Raw genomic sequence first — 19,610 nt, 5'->3', positions numbered from 1 at the left:
GGGCATGAAGAAAGGGCTTAAGAGAGGAGTTCTACCACTCAGAACTCAGTCCATCTTGAGGTTAACATAGATATAACGGATGAACTTTAGGGAAGAAAAAAAGGAGATGGTGCCCAGCATGAGGAAAAAGACATAACCAGTGAGTAAGGAGTAGCCAAAGAACTCTACTGTCTGTACTGCCCCTGACATATTGGAGCGCCGGGCATAGTAGAAGACTGAGTAGAGGAAGATGAAAAGTCCGGTGGAGCCAACACTCAGCACAGATCGCCACCACCAGCGATAATCCTCCCCAGACAATTGGAAGTAGGTGAGTGCGATGGAGATGCAAGCACCCACACTCAACAGGATGGCGAAGACAAAGAAGAGGATGCCGTACAGTGTATACTGCTCCCGACCCCAGACTGTGGCAAAGATGTAGTATAACTCCACAGAGATGGCACTGTAGAAAGAAGAAACAATATACCAAATTAACGGACTGTGCACTGTCAGCACAATGATCTGACACAATGTTGCTATGTCACTGTGAAAAATTGTTCTATTCCCTGGCTTCATAGGGGATTCTTTGGCCTATAATTGTGGTTGTGTGCCACCAAGTCAGTTCAGACTCATAGTGACCCTATATAGGGTTTCAGAGGCTGTAAATCTTAATGGGAGCAGAAAGCCTCATCTTTCTCCCACGGAGCCACTGGTAGATTTGAACTGCTAACCTTGTGGCTAGCAGCCCAGTTTGTAACCCACTATGCTACCAGGGCTCCTTTTACCTATAATTAGCTGCTGTCATTTTAAGAATATGAGACAGATTAAGAGCAGGGATCTTGTTTAATTTTCTGCTGTTACCTGCCTGATACAAAGAACTACCAACAAGTTTAGTAATCAGTGAATAATGGGCTTTAAGCCCCACATGAGGCTTGTAGACACTAAAGTCAGAAACCAGGAAGATGGTGAAGGAAGCAGTGTCTCTGGAGAGCTTTAAAAGTGAGCCCCTCCCATATCTGAACTAACTCCAGCTCAGTTCTGCTTAGAGATAAGAGAAACCAGGTAATGACCTTTGAATGTTAGCTGTAGCTGACCCAGACATTATCACTGAATTGGGTTGGGGTATAGAGTGGGTAGGGAAAGGAAAAATCAAGGTCAGGGACTTGAAAGTGACCACAGAATCAAAGAAGAATACCTGAAGGGCAGGAAGCCTCCAACAGTCATGTGGATGAGGGTAGACTTATACCAGGGCTGGGCTGGGATCTCGCGCGCGATGTTTTTGGTGCGACAAGGTGCATCAAAGAGGCTAGCATTGTTCTTCCCGAAGATACCTCCGATGACAGTGAGAGGAAAGCCCACCAGCAGCCAAACCGTCAGGAGCAGCAGGATGGTGGTAGCTGGCAGAGCCTGTGTCGAACCATTGGCCCAATGCACTGAGTTCACCACACTCCAGGTCAGGAAGAAAGGAACTGCAGGGATATGTCCCCAGAGGAAAGGTCAGCACTAGGAGCTATATCCCACTCAGACTGCACTAGAAGGGGATGAGTAAAGTAACTTAACCACTCTATGGGTACACCCATGCTCCTGGAGGTCCACACAAAGCCTGCTCCCCTTACTGGCACTCACCCATGTCCCATTGTTCCTCGTCCTCATCTTACCAACGCACCCTCCCCTATCCAATGTCATTCAGGGTCAAGATGGTTGTTGTTAACTGCCATCAAGTCAATTCCAACTCAGGCAAACTTGTATAGGTTTTCCAAGGAGCAGGTGGTGGGGTTTGAACCACTGACGTTGCAATTCAAACCGACCTTGTGGTCCAGTGCTTTATCCTACAGCACCACACCAGGGCAGCTGCTACGTAATGATATAAGAGTGACACAAAACCCACCTGCCTTCAGGGATCTGAAATTCTTAGGATGACATATTCCTTTAGTGTAAGGCCCTATTTTCAGAAACACCTGGTTTACAAATAAATGTAATGGAATTTAAATTAGACAGGATTGAGAACAGGAAAGATCCTGAGTACAGATTACTACTGCCTTTGAAAAGGCAAGTTGGTATGAAAAGTTGCATGGGGTTACCCTCCAAAATAAGAAAAAAAGAGGGGGGGCATCAATTCAAGGGAGTTATTTTAATGCAGGAGTCCTGATATAGCGCAGTGGGTTAATGTGCTGGACTACAAAGTCGGTTTGAACTGAAAGATGGGTGGTCCAAGCTCACCAGCCGCTCCTTGGAAACCCTATACAGGATCACTATGGGTCAGAATCAACTCTACAGCATTTAATAACAACAACATTTTAATGTAGAAGGTTATTTTAGTGTAGTGGTTGAGAATACAGGTTCTGGAGTAAAACTTCCTGTGTCTGAAACCTGGTACTTTACTTTTTAGGATTATAATCTTGAGCAGGCTATTTATTTAGCCAGTCTGAAGTCATTTCGCCATCTGTACAATTTTGTCGTCTGTAAAATGGGGAAAATATTACCTACCTAATTTGATAAAGAAATGTAGAGCACTTAGTACAATCTCTAGGTTATTTTAAGGGTTTAATAATTTTTAACTATTAAAAAACATACGTCCTTGTCTTCTGGACAGTTCTCTTCTTCCTTATTGACTTTTTTTCTTGCCTACCGGTATTCATTCATCCCCTCAAAGCCTCACTCTATCTTGGGTTTCATAATGTGCTCCAAGTTCCTAAGTCTAGGTTGGCCCACCAAGGAGAAAGGGAAGTTCTCACCAGAGAAGAGGCTGGTGGTGAGAATGATGTTCCACACCCAACGCTCGCCTCCGATCTGCCGGTAGAAGTGGCTGGATACATAGCCAGAGATACAGCAGGTCAGGGCATACAGTAAGATGGCTGCCGAGTTAATGGCCCCATGACGGTGCACGTTGAACATGCCCAGCAGTGCCATCACAATAATGCCTGCAAGGTGACAGTGTAAAGTTTGTGTTAGGGCCTTCTTCCAGCACAGGGGAATCAGCCCCTTTCCTCCCAGACCCAAGGCTTGCTTCCAGCAAAACAATACCCCCCAACTCTGTGGTACAGAAAATTCACAATATATTCATCTTCACTAGAGCCACTCTCATTTCTCAGGTCTGCCCCTCACCTTGGGAAAAAGAGAAGATCCACAGGCCATTTCTGAACAAATGATATACCCCTTAAGAGATATCCCTGGTTAATTCTTATCACCTCACCAGTGCCAAGAGCCAGGAACTGGGCACCCACACCAAGCACAGCACAGAGCAGGCCACGGTATGGCGGAAAGCGGAAGACATCTGTATGGATGATTTTCCAGCCATTGTCACCCTGGTCAAAGTCGTCACCAGAAACTCCAGATGTGGTCTCCTCATCCAAGTTGTAACGAGCCAAGTCATTACGAAGCACACGCATGAGAATGACAGCTACAAAACCCACCAGTAAAAACACGAGCACCATGGAGTTAATGATGGATAACCAATGGATTTCCAGTGTTCGAGGAAAGAAACCACCATCATCACCACGGCGCCGGTCAGTCCGTTGCTCCACTGAAGTCTCAGACCAGCGCACACTGTAAGTATGAGTAAGGCCAAGGATCTCGTCAGGCCGTAACCCATCCAAGCTGTGGGGCTTGACATCCCGCACGGAGACATTGGCAAATATAATTCGATCCCTGTGGAATTCTAGGTGGAAGTCCAAATGGGTCCAGAGTCCTATCTTGTGGCTATGTGGCAGGAAGCCACTCTCCTCCATGTAGCCCACAAAGCCACGGATTGGTAAGTCATCTACCACAAATTCAAAGTAGTATAGTTCCTCAATGGCTTGGCGCAGTTGTTCTACCTACAAAGAATAAGCCAGGAATCTGTCAGACAAGGCCTCCCCAGGGACCAGCAGAGCAAGATTTCTCAGCCTTGTTACTACTGACATTTTGGGCCAGATAATTCTTTGGTGTGTGTGTATGGGGGGGGGGGGTTGTGCATTGCAGAATGGAGCATCCCTGCTTCTTCCTACAAGATGCCACTAGCACCCACCCTTGTAACAACAATCAAAGATCTCTCAAGACTGCCAAATGTCCCTTGATGACCATCAGATTAGGGCCTATCATCTCATATCTGCTCTAGTGTCTTGTTGTTCCCCCTCAAAAAGCAAAGTGTAATAAGAAGGTCTGGAGTAGACTAAGGAAAACTGCCCTAAGATAAGATTTGTTAAAGAAAAAGCATGACAGATAAAGTTTAAATAGAAAGGAAAAGTAGCCAGTCAAGAAAGTTGAGAGTTGGGTATGAAAGGAAAGAACCATAGAGAACCATGGGGGCCTTATTACCAACAGAGAAGTTTGGAGTCAGGAGCCCTGAGCTCTGATATCAACTCTGTAACTCACTATCCATGGAATCTTGTAAAGGAAACCTGAACACCATAATGTACTCTGAAAACCTATTATTAGCCCCTGAATGACAGCCATGTGGACAGGCTGACCTGTGTAGAACTGAGCTGCAGGTGGCACAGAATTCTCTTCTCCACATTCTCTCGAAAGCGGATCTCGTACAGAGACTCAGCCATTCGATCTCCATCCAGCACTTCACCCAAGCTAAGGCTTTTGTGACGAATCTTCTCAGGGCAGCAGACTGGAAGCTGATAGTAGTGGTAAGTCTCCTGGGGGTTATGGTAGGGTCCCACTTTGTTGACATACAGAATGACAGGGTCGCCGGTCTTGTAGTGTGTCACACCTTCCACCCCTGGCCCACGGTCTGTGCCTAGCAGCAGCAGCAGCAAGACTGGCAACCACTGGCAGCTCCAACTTCGAGGGTGCCCTAGGATTGTCATCCTTAAGGCAGAAAGACCTGTATGGGGTAGTCCTGCAGTTATGGAAACCAGGAAATCAACTCATGACGACCTAGGTCTGTTTTGTCAAATTGACACCCATTGGCTGCAACCTTCCGCCCGGGGGAGGGGGTGGGGGGGGAGGAGGGGAGCGGGGAGTCACATCCAGACACCCCACAACACATCGCGTCTTTTTGCCCTGTCTACCCCAAATTAAGTCTTTCTGTTACCCACCCGCCGGGGTCTTAAACCATGGGCCCCAGCCCGTTCCCATGGCAACATCACGCAGCCTCACGCCTCAGGTCCCTGCCCGCCACAGTCCCGGGGTCCTCACCGCGCGGGAAGGGCTGGCCGAGGCGGCGCCAGCAGCCTTTACGGCCCCGTAGTTGCCCTTGGGTTCCTGCCGGGGTCTCCCCCTGAGCAGCGCGGTAGCGGCGGGTTGGAGAGGACCTGACAACCGACCTCCACTGGGTTGCCTGCCGCTGCGCCTGATAACAGTGGCCACGGCCACCCCATAAGGGGCGCCGCACTCTGCTTGGCCAACTATTCCCCAATGAAGCTTTCTGCAGTCGGAGGCCAGGCCCAGCTCCCGGGCCCCGCAAAGGTCTTCTAGGCCTGCCCCGGCGGGGAGCCCTCCCGGCGCTCAGGAGAACAGCCTGACACGTCAGTCTTACCACTTCCGCCCTCATCTTCTGGGGCCTCAGCCGAGCGGAAAGCTTTCCTGGATGCTAAATGGGGCAGCGCCTCCGGAGCGTTTCACGGTTGCTGTTCGGCGGAGTGGGTGCAGATGAGGCCTGGCTGCGAGGACATCGACGCCTCTTAGGGATAAGAGTAGCCCCCGGGCCGCCTGGGTCGGAAGTGCCTGCTGCATACAACACCCATCAGATTCAGTTAGACGTTTCCCTGGGAGACGGGGGGACCGGCAGTGGCTGAACCCGCACCTAGTGTATGTTCGGAAGCGTCTGCCTGCTGAACCTGTGGGACTCCCTACGGGTTGCTGAGGAGGAGACCGGAGAGGCGAATCACGGCCCCTAAACCGGGTGGAAAGAGCTCTAGTAGCTTAGTGGTTACGAATAGGGCTGCGAACCGCAATGTCAGCAGTTCGAAACTACCAGCTGTTCCGCGGGAGAAAGATGTGGCTTTCTGCTCCCGTAAAGATTTACAGCCTCGGAAACTGTACAGGGTCGCTATGAATCGGAACCGACTCCACGGCACATAACCACCACCACCAAACCGGGTGGACATCGTCGTGCTCGGAACTTCGAGGCTTAGTCTCACCGCACACCACTTCCATCCCTTATGGATGTTCCCAGCCAAAAATACATAAATAAAAATATCTTCCCGAAGCTGGACTGGAGGCCTTCCATTTCGTACGGTCCCCGACGATAGCGAGCCCGACCCTGTCTGGTGCTGAGGCATGCAGAGAGAGTTTCTGCCCTGTTATCCTGTGAGTTGGGCAGCCCTACAGGGTAATTGCAAATTGGAGTCTTGCTGTCTGTCTTTTTCAATTCTTTTTATGTGTTTGGGCTTCTTAATTTTGTACTGCAGATTATGGGGGATCTGCCATCAGGGAAGATCTATCTTATGGAGATCAGTTCCTGAGGCATTGACTACCCTGTAGATACTTGGGAGCATGGTGTAAGGAAGCTGATGTAAGGTCTTTTGCCTGGTAGGTACACTGGCTGAGCTCTTGTCTGTTAACTAAAAGGTCAATAAGAGCCCACCAGCCTACTTTACAGGAGAAAGATGTGGCTGGCTGCTTTCTTAAAGATTCATTTACAACTTTGGAACCCCTCAGGACAAAGTTCTACTCTGTCTGAGTGGAATTGAGTTGATGGTAATGGTTTTGGGTTTTTTTTGTTTTTTTTCTCCAAGGGAAGAAATACAGTGCAAAAACGCAAGTGCTGACCTAAAAAGCTCATTTTATCCACTTCTGTGGTTCTGCCCTTTCTGACTTAGCCCTTTTCTCTGCAGACTGGGCAAGGTTCAAGAAGTAAGGTGTTGAGTTTTTAAATTGCAAAATCAGTTTTGCAATTAGAAAAGTGATTTGGGTGGCTTTGGAATCATCTTTAACTGACAACTACCTGGTCCCTAAAGTCTCTTTCTAGTGCCAGCTCTTCAAGTAGCACAGTAGGTTATGCGTTGGGCTGCTATCCACAAAGTCAGCAGTTTGAATCCACTAGTAGTTCCATCGAAGAAAGAGGCTTTCTTCTGCCTCTGTAAAGATTCACAGCCTCAGAAACCCTAGAAAAGGGTTGCTATGAGTTGGAACTGACTCAACAGCACACAGAAGCACCCTTCAAATCAATGTCACAATCCCCAGGTACTTATTTCTTGATTGTCTTCCAAATGTTTACCTTCTACTGTCACTTGGTTTGAGCAACATCTTCTTTTACCTTTTTTTTTTTTTTATTATTGTAACAGCTACCTTGTTAAATCTTGTCACTTCCCCTTTGGGTCCATTTTCCATACTACTGCTAGAAGGCTTTAATTCATGAATTTATTTTAATCTTAAAGGTTTTCTATTCTCGAACTGTGACATTCATCACATTCAGCTGACATTTATTTAAAACAAGAAACACCTAGCTTCTACCAACTTAGAAATTCAGAAGAAGAGGTGCATGGGCTTCAGTATTGTTTAACAAACTGATTTTGATGTGCTCTGAAAGTTAAGACCATGAGTATATAGAATGAAATCAGAATAACTTGGCATATGCAGCTTCTCAGACAAAGATCTTCACTACTTTTCTAGGTCCATTCTCATCCTGGAACCTTGTTTTGTACTCAATTGGAATCATGAAATTCCCTGAAAGTTATGTTCTCTCAAGCCTGCAAACCTCATATTGTTCCTTCTACCAAAATTGCCCAATCTACCATTCCCTGCTTAACCGGCTGAGAGAATGCCTTCTTTTTAAATAGTGCAAATGTCACCTTCTCTATGAAACCTCTTATATCACCTTGGTTTTGTTTATAGCACTTTATCTCAATGTACTGTTATTTTACCTGTCTCCCTGACTGTGTTAGTTATCCAGCGCTCCTATCACGAAAATACCATAAGTCAACAACTTTAACTTTAACAACTTTTGTTTTCTCCCAGGAGGCTAGATTTCCAAATTCAGGGGACTGGCTCTAGGGGAGGGCTTCCTTTCTCTCTCTGCTGGCTCTGGAGGAAGATGCTTTTCTCTTTGAACTTCTGCTCCTGGGCGGTCTTCATGTCCTTGGTGTCTCTTTGCTTGTGTTCAATTTCTATTATCTCTACAAAGATCTACTCAAGATATACATTAGACCAATCCTGCATAACAAAGCCAACCCATTTCCAATGGGATTATAACCACACAGGCATAGATGTTAGGATTTAAACATGTATTTTGGGGAAGACACAGTTCAATCCATAATGCTTGCTAACTCCTCACAGGGAGACTAATTTATCCATCTTGTATCTTCCGAATGTAGCAATGTTCTGTATGTATGTAGTGGTGTTATTAAGTGCCATCGAGATGGTTCTCACTCCAAAATGTTATGTAGTAGGCAGTTTACTATCTGTTCCTCAAATGAACTGAACGTATGCTATGCATAATTATGGAATGGAGTTGCCCCCAAGTCACCTATCTGTAAGCAGGACCAGTTTGTGGGACTAGAAACTGGGCAGAACTGACTGACCTCCCTACCATGGTATGCCCTCGACAACTGCATCTTGCTAGATTGAGGATATTAATCTGGTTTTCAACTTTAGAACTTCAGAACTAAGATGCCAAGTAGGGTCAGACTATCAGTAAATGGGTATAATCTATTATAAATGTGGTATAATCTAGGAGTTTTGCTCTTGTTTTAGGGGGCACATAATGGTGGAGTCCTGGTGTAGCACTGTAGGTTAATGCACTGGACTGCAAAGTTGGTTTGAACCACAAGGTCAGCTGTTCAAACTCACCAGCCACTCTTTGGAAACCCTGTACAGATTCGCTATGGGTCGGAACCAACTCGATGGCACTCAACAACAACAACAATGGTGGACACATTTGATTTATGAGTTGATGCATTTAAATTACTATGTTGACAAAGCATATTGGCTATATTATGGACTACAGAAGAATGAACAAATCTGTCTTGGAACAAGTATAGCCAGAATGTTCTTTAAAAGCAAGGTGGACGAGACTTTGTCTCATGTATTTAGGACATGTTATCAGAAGAGACCGACTGGATGGGATACATCAACAACAACAATCAGAAAGGACCAGTTAGTTCCTGGGGAAGGACACGTGCTTGGTAAAGTAGAGGATCTGCAGAAAAGAGGAAGACCCTCAACAAGAGGATTGACATTGGCTGCAATGATGGGCTCAAACATGGCAACAGTCGTGAGGAGGGCACAGAACTGGGTGGTGTTTCATTCTGCTGTGTTAGGATAACTATGAGTCGGAACGAATTTGACAGCACCTGACAACAATGGAGTTCTGGTATGGTGCTGTAGGATAAGCACTGTGGACTGCTTGCTCACTTCAAGGTTGCCGATTCAAACCCACTAGCTGCTCCTTGGAAACCTATACAGGATGGCTATGAGTTGGAACCGACTTGACAGCACTTAACAACAACAATAGTGCTTTGGACTATAAGAATAAGAGTTATATTCTTCCCTTGTTCTTTCCTCGATCCACAAAAACAAACTAACAAAACTTAAATTCAAATTATTCCTCTCTGACCACAATCTCCTGCTTTTTTCACTGTTGTTAAAGTGCTACTGAGTTGTTTCTGACTCAGCAACCATGTATATATAGGGTTTCCAAATAGTGACTGGGTGAGTTCGAATCACCAGTCTTTCCATTCACACTGACCTGTGGTCCAGTGCATACCCCCCAGCGCCACACCAGGACTCCTGTTACTGTCATTACCACCAAATTTGTTCTTCCATTTCACTGAGATTTGTTGCCCCACCTCCCCTTGGCCTTCTTCTAGCTTGTTGTCTCGTATCTATGCAGTGTAGATTCCACATTCCAATTACAGTTTTGCCTGTGTTCTTGATGCTTCATCCTTTGTTCTTTCATTGAAGTTTCCAAGCTGAACCCTAATCTTGGGTCAACTTGGGTCAATTCAACTGCCAATATTCAAGCATCTATATGGCCCAGGTACTAAAATAATTTCAATAATAAATGATATGTCTATATGTCATTTCCTCCAACCTCAGTTGGGTCCTCAGTGCTGCCCAGTGATTGTGCTTTTTCCAAATCAGCCCACTTCTACTCTTTTAAAACGTTACAGCTTCTGAATGCATCTTTTGGCAGTCAACCTCCCCTAATAGCCTAGTAGGAGATGCAAGCAAGAAAATTATAGCCGCTGTGTTCGGTCCTGGGCTTGAGCAGTCAGTAAAGGTTTCCTTGAAAGAACTCCCAAGCTAAATCCTGAAGGACAAGTAGGATAATTCCTGAAAAGAACAGAGGGAGGGGAACCAATTCAATCTGGCTGCAATATTGTGTTTGTGCCTGGTGTCTGTGTGTATATTGAACGATAACATTTGAGAGGTAAGCAGGGTCATATCTTAAAGCAATATGAAAAATTTTGATCCTGGAGAAGAATGGTGAAACAAATTGTTTTAAATGGGAATAAAACCAAGTGTATCCTTTGGACTTCAGGCTGAATAGATTGGAGGGGTACTGAAGGCTTGCTAAAGTAATCAGTTAAATGACAGAGGCTTGTTGTACTAAGGGAGTGCCAGTGGGCTTGCATTATTAAAGAGATAACTAGGAGATAAGAGAAGATTTGGTGTCAAATTGGATGTGAAGACTGAGGCAAAGGAAAGGATCTGAGATGGCATTCTAATGTCTAAATTCCAAGGACAACTATTATGGAATTTGGAGCCCTGGTGTAGGATAAGCACTGAACTTCTCACTGCAAGGTCGGTGGTTCAAACCCACCAGCCACTCCTTGGACACTCTATACAGGGTTGCTATGAGCTAGAACTGACTCAACAGTACTTAACAACAACCACCGTATAGAATTTACGGAGCCCTGGTGACACTGGGTTAGGTGTTGGACTGCTAACTTCCTGGTACAGGTCAGGCACGTCACTTACCCCACCATGATAGAGGGATGGCTTCATTGTTTAATTTTGTTGTGCATTTTTAAAACAGGCATGCAGAAAGTGCATAAAACAACAGTGTACAGAGCAATAGTAATTCTAAACACACTCCACTGTAACCATAACTACAGTCAAGTATAATATACTTGTTTGCTGTCTGCTCCTCTGAGATGGGTCTCTGGCAGAGTAGTGTTGAGGAAAGGGAACTTCTGATAAAAGATGATAATTGAATTGGTGGGGGGGATGCCCACCAGCAACACTGTGGGTGAAAGATGTGAATGTCTGCTCCCATAAAGATTTACTGCCTCAGAAACCCTATATAGGTTCACTGTGAGTTGGAACCAACTCGATAGCAGTAGTTTGGGTTTGGCTTAGTGTAGAATTTGCAGAAAGGATAGACTGGGAAACAAAGCCAGGACAGGGTGAGTTGAAGGTGCCTGGGAGAGAACTTTACAGGTATCTGGAAAAGATGGAGATTGAGAACAGTCAGTATAAATGTAGTAATTGAGGTTTTGAGTTGGATGAGATTCTTAAGGGAGGATTTGAAGTTCTGAGAAAATAAGGCCTGTAATAGGACCCTTGATTAAGGAATGGGTGGTAGAAGATTAGCCTCCAATGAAAACAAATGGCCAGAAGGATGCGAAGAAATACAGAGAATTCAGGGTCATGGTTTGATTCCTTAGAACATGGTTCCATCCTACCTTGAGATTCTCTGTAACAGTCTCATACCGGACTATAAACTGAAGGGGTATAGAGTATTGGCATGATTACTTATTTTATCCCAGTACTCCACACACTGCCTGGCACATAGTAGGTGTTTGATAAACATGAATGAATGCAGGGGCTTGATCTATGGGGGAAGTCTCACCAGATAGTGGAAGATGCCTCCAGGAATGAATATGTTCTAAACTGCACTTCATTCTCAAACTTAGTTACCAATGGTGAATGGAAGATGGATTGTGATGTGTGCAGATTGTGGTACCTCGGGGAATTCCGTAACTAAGAGAAGGAAGGAACAACAGCCTGTGGAGACAAAAAGAACTTTTCCCCTCCACGTTCCTAGTGGAGAGCTGAGCCTAGCATTCCAGACTTGGGTGATTTCATAGGCAAGCATTCGAAGACTTGCTTCACTTAGGGTACCCTATAGTCTCAGTGACTCGAGGTGACAGGAGACTTCAGGTGGCAAAGCTCCCTCTCTCAGCAAGTCCAACATCATGGGGAAGGGAGAGACTTTGGAGGGAGCACCACCCACTCCAGCCTACCGTTCTGTCATGGAGGAGTATGGTTACGAGGTGGGCAAGGTCATTGGCAATGGCTCCTATGGGACGGTGTATGAGGCTTACTACACAAAGCAGAAAGTCATGGTAGCTGTCAAAATTATCTCAAAAAAGAAGGCCTCTGAAGACTATCTTAACAAGTTCCTGCCTCGTGAGATACAGGTGAGAAAGGAAGGGCGCTGAAGAGGAAACGAGCTTGGTACCAAACTGCTGCTCTCAGGAGTAGTTGGGAGAGGGTGGGGTCATAAATCCCCAAAACAGAACTGTTTCCGCAAATAGGCAAATTCCTTAAATTCAACCTTTTTCCCACCCATCCAATCACTTCCAGTCCCTCAGACAGTAAAACTGCAACACAAGGTTTCCCTCCAGGCCACCAGGTACTTCTGTGCCAGCCCTCTGGGGCTCTCAAAAGTTCATTCAAAGTTGTAGGTCATAGTGGGAAAGTAAGAGAGGCTGGGGGTGTGGCCACCAGAGTTCTCCCTTCCCTCTTCCTGGGCCAGGTCATGAAGATCCTGCGGCACAAGAACCTCATCAACTTCTACCAGGCCATCGAGACCACATCCCGAGTGTACATCATTCTGGAACTAGCTCAGGGTGGTGACGTCCTTGAATGGATCCAGCACTATGGAGCCTGCTCTGAGCCTCTTGCTGGCAAATGGTTCTCCCAAATGACACTAGGCATTGCCTACCTGCACAGCAAGGGCATTGTGCATCGGTGAGGGTGCTGCCACCTGCACCTGGGGCCTTTGGGCTTTCAAGGGGGGGGTTTATGCACATCTCCCATTTTCTGGCCCCTTTCCCCACCTCCCTTGACCTGTCTCCTGAGTACCTAGGTCCGTTCATCCACTCTATTTTAGCCATCTCGTCCAAGACATTAAATACCCAGGGGTGCAGAGCCCAGTATGAAATACAAAAGGCAGCACCCAGTGGTCCTTAGGGACGCTTCTTTTCTCACACCCTTTCTCTTTTGGGGTTTGCTCTTCTTCCTCTCTCTGTACCACTTTGTCTTTCCTCATCTCTAACCTCTGGCCCTTCAGCTCCGAGTCTAATACTTAGCCCTCTCCCCAGCCTGACGCCCAGCCTTTCTGCTGCTGGTAGGGACTTAAAGTTGGAGAACCTGTTGTTGGACAAGCGGGAGAATGTGAAGATATCGGACTTTGGCTTCGCCAAGATGGTGATTCCTAACCAGCCTGTGCGTAATAGCCCTTCTTATCGCCAGATGAGCTGCTTTACCCACCTCAGCCAGACCTATTGTGGAAGCTTTGCCTATGCCTGCCCGGAGATCTTGCTAGGCTTGCCCTACAGCCCTTTCTTGTCTGACACCTGGAGCATGGGCGTCATCCTGTACACCCTAGTGGTTGCCCGTCTGCCCTTTGATGACACCAATCTCAAGAAGCTGCTGAGAGAGACTCAGAAGGAGGTCACTTTTCCACCTAACTGCACCATCTCCCAGGAATGCAAGGTGCTGGCTTCCCCAGGAGGGTTGAGGCCTCATGGATAACCCACAGGGAGGGGTGAATACCCACCTACCCTAGGCCTCACAACCTGGGAGCAGGTGCTTTTGCACCAGATCCATCTCCTCTAGTCCCTGCCTATATAGTGGGTAGGGCTTATAGGACCAATCACTGGACTCTGGATTTTAAATGCGAACGATAGCCGTGCCATCCTCATCCCTTTAGGTCTGAAGTGGGGGTTAATGTAAGGGACTCCCCATAGAACTCCTCCCTTCCCTTCCAGAGAGTCAAATGCACAGAAGTCTGGCTCTCCAGTATAAAACCAGGGTCACGTCACCTTTCGTCAGAGTGGTGTGATGGGCTATCCTGTTTCTTTCTTAGGTCCAGCTGTTCATTGCCTGTGTGGCACAATGGGGGGCAAGCTCAGCCAAGACCTCTCTCTCCCCTGCCCTAGACCCTGGTCCTCCAGATGCTACGCCAAGCTACTAAGCGTGCCACCATCCTCGACATCATCAAGGATCCCTGGGTACTCAAGTTTCAGCCTGAACAGCCCACCCATGAGATCAGGTTGCTTGAGACCATGTGCCAGCCCCCAAGCACCAGTAATCGCCAACCTTTGGAAATCAAGAACTGAGCATGGGTGAGGGGCGGGGGATGAGAGACAATTCAAGCAGGAGGGCCTAGAGCTAAAATCTTATTTATAAGAGAAATAAATCTAATTCTGATTTAGTTTCATCAGCTGAGGTCAACAGCATTCATTCCTCAGGGGAACCCTAGCAGGGAACTCTGCTGAGGGCAAGAGGTGAATTCCTGCCCAGAATCTGTAAACTTGATTCCTTTATGTAGACATTGTAATTCACAATGTGGCCCATGTGAGGGAAGGCAATGGTGTACTCAGATTAACAGTCCCTGTTGGGAAGCTTCATTATTTTAAGTACATTTTCATTTTACATTTCTGTGCTCTCTAAAGGTACAAGCAGTAAGACAAAGGCCCTAACTGCTTTGCTTTGGCTATGACTCTGCCCCTGTCTATAATCCAAAGGAATGTTTTCCCCACCCTTTTGAGACAAATGGATGATATCAGGGTGTGCCAAATACTTGATTGCTTTTCTCTCCAAATACCGCCTTCATCATTATCAAGACAATTCCAGTGAGTTAGGGCTACTCACACAATTCTTCTCAAACACAGAAATGACAGAGTTCAAACCAAGGGATATAGTAGTAATGAAAGCTATTACAAATGGATTCTAGATAAAGAAAAGCCATTCACCACTTCCATCCACTCCCTTCCTAATAAACTTGTTTTGCAAAAGGAAAAAGGATGATAAATCATGGACTGTGTTGACAAAAGTCTGACTGGAAGAAAGATGAAAAAAAACTCACAGAAGAAGCCATATGATTTTAAGATAAATAATAGGTGAAAGTTATTCTTAACCTCAAGCACTAGGCAGCTCTAGGACAAACCAATTTGAAAGATGAAACAGTGTTGCCTGAACAAAGTGGATTAAGACATTGGCAAAGCCCATTTATTTGTTTTATGTTCCAATACCCCTCCTCCCCCACTTCCTGATTTATTACAAGGACTATGAAAACGTTACAAGTGTAGAAAAGGTAGCATAGACACCAGGGTTCCATCTGCCCACTTTTATTTGCAACAAGGGCATGCATGGCAACTGCTCTCAAAGAAAATGCAGCCCAGGGCTTCTCCCACATCAAAACCTCTCTTCAGAGTTGAGCCAGGGATGGGAGGGCAGCAGACCCCGTTCTCAGACAGGGCCACACTACCACCCTCAGCAGGATCTCCTAAATAGGCTAGGTACCTTTAGCTCACACCACTTGGCACTTCAAGAAAAGAGACCAGTGAAAGCGGTGTTCAAAGTAAGTCCAGACTCATCAGGAGACCCACTCTGTCAGCTGCTTTAATGCTGCTTCTTCATCTGCATTGGGAGCTTTGGGGAGAAAGACACCCAGGGAATAAAAGGAGAAATGTTAAGACCTCAGCAACTTCCAACTAGCCCCACTATAATACACAGCCTGCTGAAGTACCTTTCCCCAGGAAAATCTAAAGATGAGCTGCTTCTTGCTGCTGCTAATTCCCATTGTGCTTTTATGAAAATTAGAAGCACTTTCTCTTAGCATGCGCCTAGCCTAAATCAGCCTGCAGCTGAGGTGAAGCTAAGTGCACCATTCCACAGTGAGTGCTCATTCCCTTGTGTAGACACCCTTGTGCAGACTGGTATTTGTACAATTGTAGCAGCAGCCTCTGCCTAGCTCCTCTGAGTCAGGTCAAATGAGGAATAATTTTTCCCATATATCAATGCCCGTCTCAGGTCCTCCAAGTCACAGAACAGTACTGAGTACCTGGCCCGGCAGGCAGATGTGAAGAGGGTACACTGGGCAATTCAACTGGGGATTCTTCTTTGTCGCCCACATTTAACAACTCCCGGGACAATTCTTCCTGCTCCAGCTCCTCTAGTTCCTCCAACAGTTCATCCTAGGTATAGGAAGCAAGATTGTTCAAGATGAAGAAAGAAAACTACTTTCCAAAACACATCACTTCTGTAGTCTCCTATCAAAGTTTGCCCAAAGGGCCTCTCTCTATTGGGCATTTCTTCTGGCTGGTCCCAGACTTACTTTCATATTCCTTGACCCCCTAATCCCTAATTACCTCATCCACATCATCTCCAAACCCCACAGGCCGAGAAATGGCATCTGAGATCTGCTGGGCCAACTCCTGTTGTTCTGTGATGTCAGCCATCAATTCATCCACCTTGTCAATGTCCCTGAGAACAAGATATACAGCCAAGAAATCAGGCAACAAGCTCTGACTTTCCCATTTCACATGAATGAGGCCCATCTTGACTGTGCCTTCAGTCTCTGGTAAACCCATGACGACCACGTAGAAGACATCCTTGGGAAACTGTAGAGGTATGTCTGGTCTGAGAAATGGTTAAGAACCCATTTGTTGTACTCTTTTCCCTACAGATTCTTTAAGAATCAGAGAAATAATCCTTCCTCCCTGGAATGCCTTAGCCAGCAAGGAAGCAAGAAGGCATAGAGGTCTAGCCATTGTAAGCATCTATACATGTAAATTCACATTCTGAGAGGTTTTAAGATTTAAGGTGTGATGCCAAGCCATTCTCCCCAGAGCCTGTGGCCCCTTCTCTCCTCCCCCGTACCCACATGTCCTGGTAGGCCTTCTTCATGCCTTGGGCAGCAAGCTCCATGGTACGAAGCACTTCTGTGTTGGTGGTGGCATTTTCAATGGCTTCACGTTGAAACTCCAAAGTGGATAATGTCCCATCCGTTTGTGCCAGCTGCTGTTCCAATCTTTTCTTCCTCCGTAAAGCCTGCAGGGCAGCTGACCCATTCCACACTCTGAACATCAGAGCCAGAGGCACCTGGCTTCCCCTGTGTCCTCCCTATCTGCTCCCTCCCCCCATTACCTCTCTTATTCTTGGTTCCATGCTTCTTGGCCATCTGTAGCTCCTGTTGAATCTTCTGCTCTAAAAACTCCTGTTTCTTGATCAGTATCTCTTCTGTCTCCTTTAGTTTCTGTATTGCCTCTTCAGGGGTTGGCCCCTTCTCCTTTTTCCCTGAAGAATTCAATGGAGTCGGCCCATATTGTGTGAAGGAAAAACAGTAGCCACCAATCATCGAGTGCACAGCATACACTAGGCACTGTTCTATGCACTTTAATGTTATTGTTAATACCTAAACGACTTCCTACAATAGAATACAATGCTCTATCTTCACTTTACAAATGTGAAAACAGGCTCAAAGATGGTAAATTTTTTTGGTCCAGAGTCATTACTTCTTGTTGTTGTTGCTAACTGACCCTATTGTATAGCGTTTCCAAGGAGTGGCTGGTGAATTTCAACTCCTGACTTTGCAATCCAAACTGACCTGGCGGTCCAGTGCACTATCCCACAGCACCACACTAGGATTTACTAGTAAGAGATTAAGTAGGATTGAAATGGGGCAGTCTGACTTCCAAAGCTAGGATCCATTTTGCTATTCCAAGTTGCCTTTCAAGTTATTTCCAGATGTTTAGATATACATATATATATATATGGAGTCCTGGTGTGGCACTGTGGGATAATGCAGTAGACAGCAAGGTCAGCGGTTCAAATTCACCAGCTGCTTCTTGGAAACCCTACCCAAGATTGCTATGAGTTGGAACTGACTCAAAGGCACTTGACAATAAATATATATATAATTGTTATTTGAGAATATACAAAACACACACCAATTTAACTATTTCTACATGTACAATTCAGTGACACTGATTACATTCAAGTTGTGCAGCCATTTCTGAGTTGTCCCTCCCCCATTAATATAAACTCGCTGCCCCCTAAGTTAGCCATCAATTTTTCAAAGTTGCTCAAGGTTCTGACTACACAGGATCACACTGAGTTTTTTGTTTTCCCCAAGCGAAACATCCCTCACTTGTTTAAAATCATCTTACACTCTCCATTGCCTAAAAGATAAAATCCCAAGACATACAAGGTTGTTCATGGTCTGGCCCTTGTATACCTCTCCATCCACACACTTCCTTCCACTTTCCCCTTCTTCTTGATCATGCACACTCAGCCACAAGGCAGTCAGAACTCTTTTTCCCTGAACATATTCTTTCCTCCCTATGTTTGTGCACACTATCCCCACTTCCTGATTTATCTCAAACTTCTAACTTTTGGGGAAGCCTTTGGATCACACTCCTCCAAGCCCTACTTCTATGTTCCCCTGGTGTCCTACCAACATCTCACCCTTGAGATGCTAACAGTACCAATTGCCATGGAGTAGATTCAAACTCATGGGACCATATGTGTGTCAGAGTAGAACGGTGCTCCATAGGATTTCCAATGGCTGTTTTATCAGAAATACATTACCAGGTCTTTCTTCAGAGGCACCCCCAAGTAGCCTTGAACCACTAACCTTTCCCAGGTTTACACCTCTCTGTTGTTATGTGCCGTGGAGTCGGTTCCGACTCATAGTGACCCTGTACAGGGTTTCTGAGGCTGTAAATCTTTACGGGAACAGAAAGCCTCATCTTTCTCCTGCCGATTGGTAACCACTACACTACCAGAGCTCCTTACTATACTAAGTTGTAAATACCTGTTCAAACATGTCTTCCTTCACCCAACACGAGCTTCAGAAAGCTGTGCCTGCCTGTCAACATCAGCGTTTTGGAAAGGATTGGATAAGACAGGTGGAAACTTGCCCCCAAGTCATACATCAGGAGCCAGTATAGTCACCAGTCCCCCTAATCGGGGTGGGGGTGGGGGTGTGGAAGACAGGCGAGAGCAAGGGTCCCCCTGGCAGCAGAGATGGGCCTAGCACTGCCATCCGCTGGAGTTTCCAGAGTCTGCTGTCTCTTCCCCTGCCCAGAATCGCGGTCTAGGTTCCAAAGCACACGCTCCGCGGCAGTTCCCCTCTCCCGACCCCACCTCTGGCCGGCACCTTCCGGCACACCAGTCTCATCTGGGCTCACCCCTCCCGAAGAGTCGGCCAAGACCACTCATCGCGACTCTTGCCTCTCCAGCCTCTACCCCACGGCGGCGGCTTCCACACTTCCGCCTAGCTCTTGGTAAGAGCAGCCTCATCACTCAGCGCCCAACGGTGGCCAATCGCTCCTAAGAGTACAGCGGCGACATCATCAACAGAAGCAAACCAGGCCACTTCTACCTTTTTACCGGAGCCATCAGCTCGACAGACACGCTCTTCTTCTTAAAGTGGCCGTTTCATTTTCAACTCTTAAGTAGGCTGCTCTCCCACCCAACAAAAAAGTATTTGTTCGCTGGAAGGAATTATGCAGGGTAATGGAGCCAGTGGAAGAGTTCTAAAGTTTTTTAACCTTGGCAGAGCTCAGGAAAGGGGGTAGGGATAGAGTACAGAACCTGATGCAGTGAACCTCAGGTCACACACTTGTTTGTTTGATTCCAATTCATAGTGTGCAGAATAGAACTGCCCCCCTCCATAGGGCTTTAAGGCTATGATCGTTCAGAAACAGAATGTCTGGACTGTCTACCCAGGCACCTCTGGG

The 19,610-nt window shown here is 46.4% G+C and overlaps 2 protein-coding genes across 6 annotated transcripts; one reads left to right on the top strand and one right to left on the bottom strand.

Annotated features, from left to right (window-relative positions):
• Window positions 1-31: 31 nt before the first annotated feature.
• TM9SF1 (transmembrane 9 superfamily member 1) lies at window positions 32-19,107 on the bottom strand. Of its 4 annotated transcripts, XM_006835395.1 has the most exons (10): window positions 19,059-19,089; window positions 17,014-17,163; window positions 16,751-16,928; window positions 16,236-16,350; window positions 15,929-16,061; window positions 4,425-4,789; window positions 3,170-3,791; window positions 2,712-2,897; window positions 1,172-1,445; window positions 46-439 (listed from the first exon to the last, which is right to left on the bottom strand). In XM_006835395.1, the coding sequence occupies exons 1-10, from the start codon at window positions 19,087-19,089 to the stop codon at window positions 46-48; spliced, it is 2,448 nt and encodes an 815-aa protein (XP_006835458.1). The 4 variants fall into 4 exon arrangements, with proteins under 4 accessions (XP_006835460.1, XP_006835458.1, XP_006835459.1 ...); XM_006835397.1 differs by lacking the exons at window positions 15,929-16,061; window positions 16,236-16,350; window positions 16,751-16,928; window positions 17,014-17,163; window positions 19,059-19,089 and adding an exon at window positions 5,104-5,386 and having other exon boundaries at window positions 32-439; window positions 4,425-4,580; XM_006835398.1 differs by lacking the exons at window positions 46-439; window positions 1,172-1,445; window positions 2,712-2,897; window positions 3,170-3,791; window positions 4,425-4,789 and adding an exon at window positions 15,197-15,516 and having other exon boundaries at window positions 19,059-19,107.
• TSSK4 (testis-specific serine kinase 4) lies at window positions 11,878-14,305 on the top strand. Of its 2 annotated transcripts, none has more exons than XM_006835399.1 (4): window positions 11,878-12,275; window positions 12,614-12,828; window positions 13,182-13,575; window positions 14,022-14,305. In XM_006835399.1, the coding sequence occupies exons 1-4, from the start codon at window positions 12,051-12,053 to the stop codon at window positions 14,199-14,201; spliced, it is 1,014 nt and encodes a 337-aa protein (XP_006835462.1). In that variant the 5' UTR covers window positions 11,878-12,050; the 3' UTR covers window positions 14,202-14,305. The 2 variants fall into 2 exon arrangements, with proteins under 2 accessions (XP_006835462.1, XP_006835463.1); XM_006835400.1 differs by having other exon boundaries at window positions 11,878-11,942; window positions 13,212-13,575; window positions 14,022-14,245.
• Window positions 19,108-19,610: the final 503 nt, after the last annotated feature.

Source organism: Chrysochloris asiatica, unplaced genomic scaffold, assembly GCF_000296735.1.
Source record: "Chrysochloris asiatica unplaced genomic scaffold, ChrAsi1.0 scaffold00017, whole genome shotgun sequence".
Taxonomy (NCBI): Eukaryota; Metazoa; Chordata; class Mammalia; order Afrosoricida; family Chrysochloridae; genus Chrysochloris; species Chrysochloris asiatica.
Note: the sequence above shows the minus strand (reverse complement) of the source record. Positions and strands in the feature narration are given on the sequence as shown.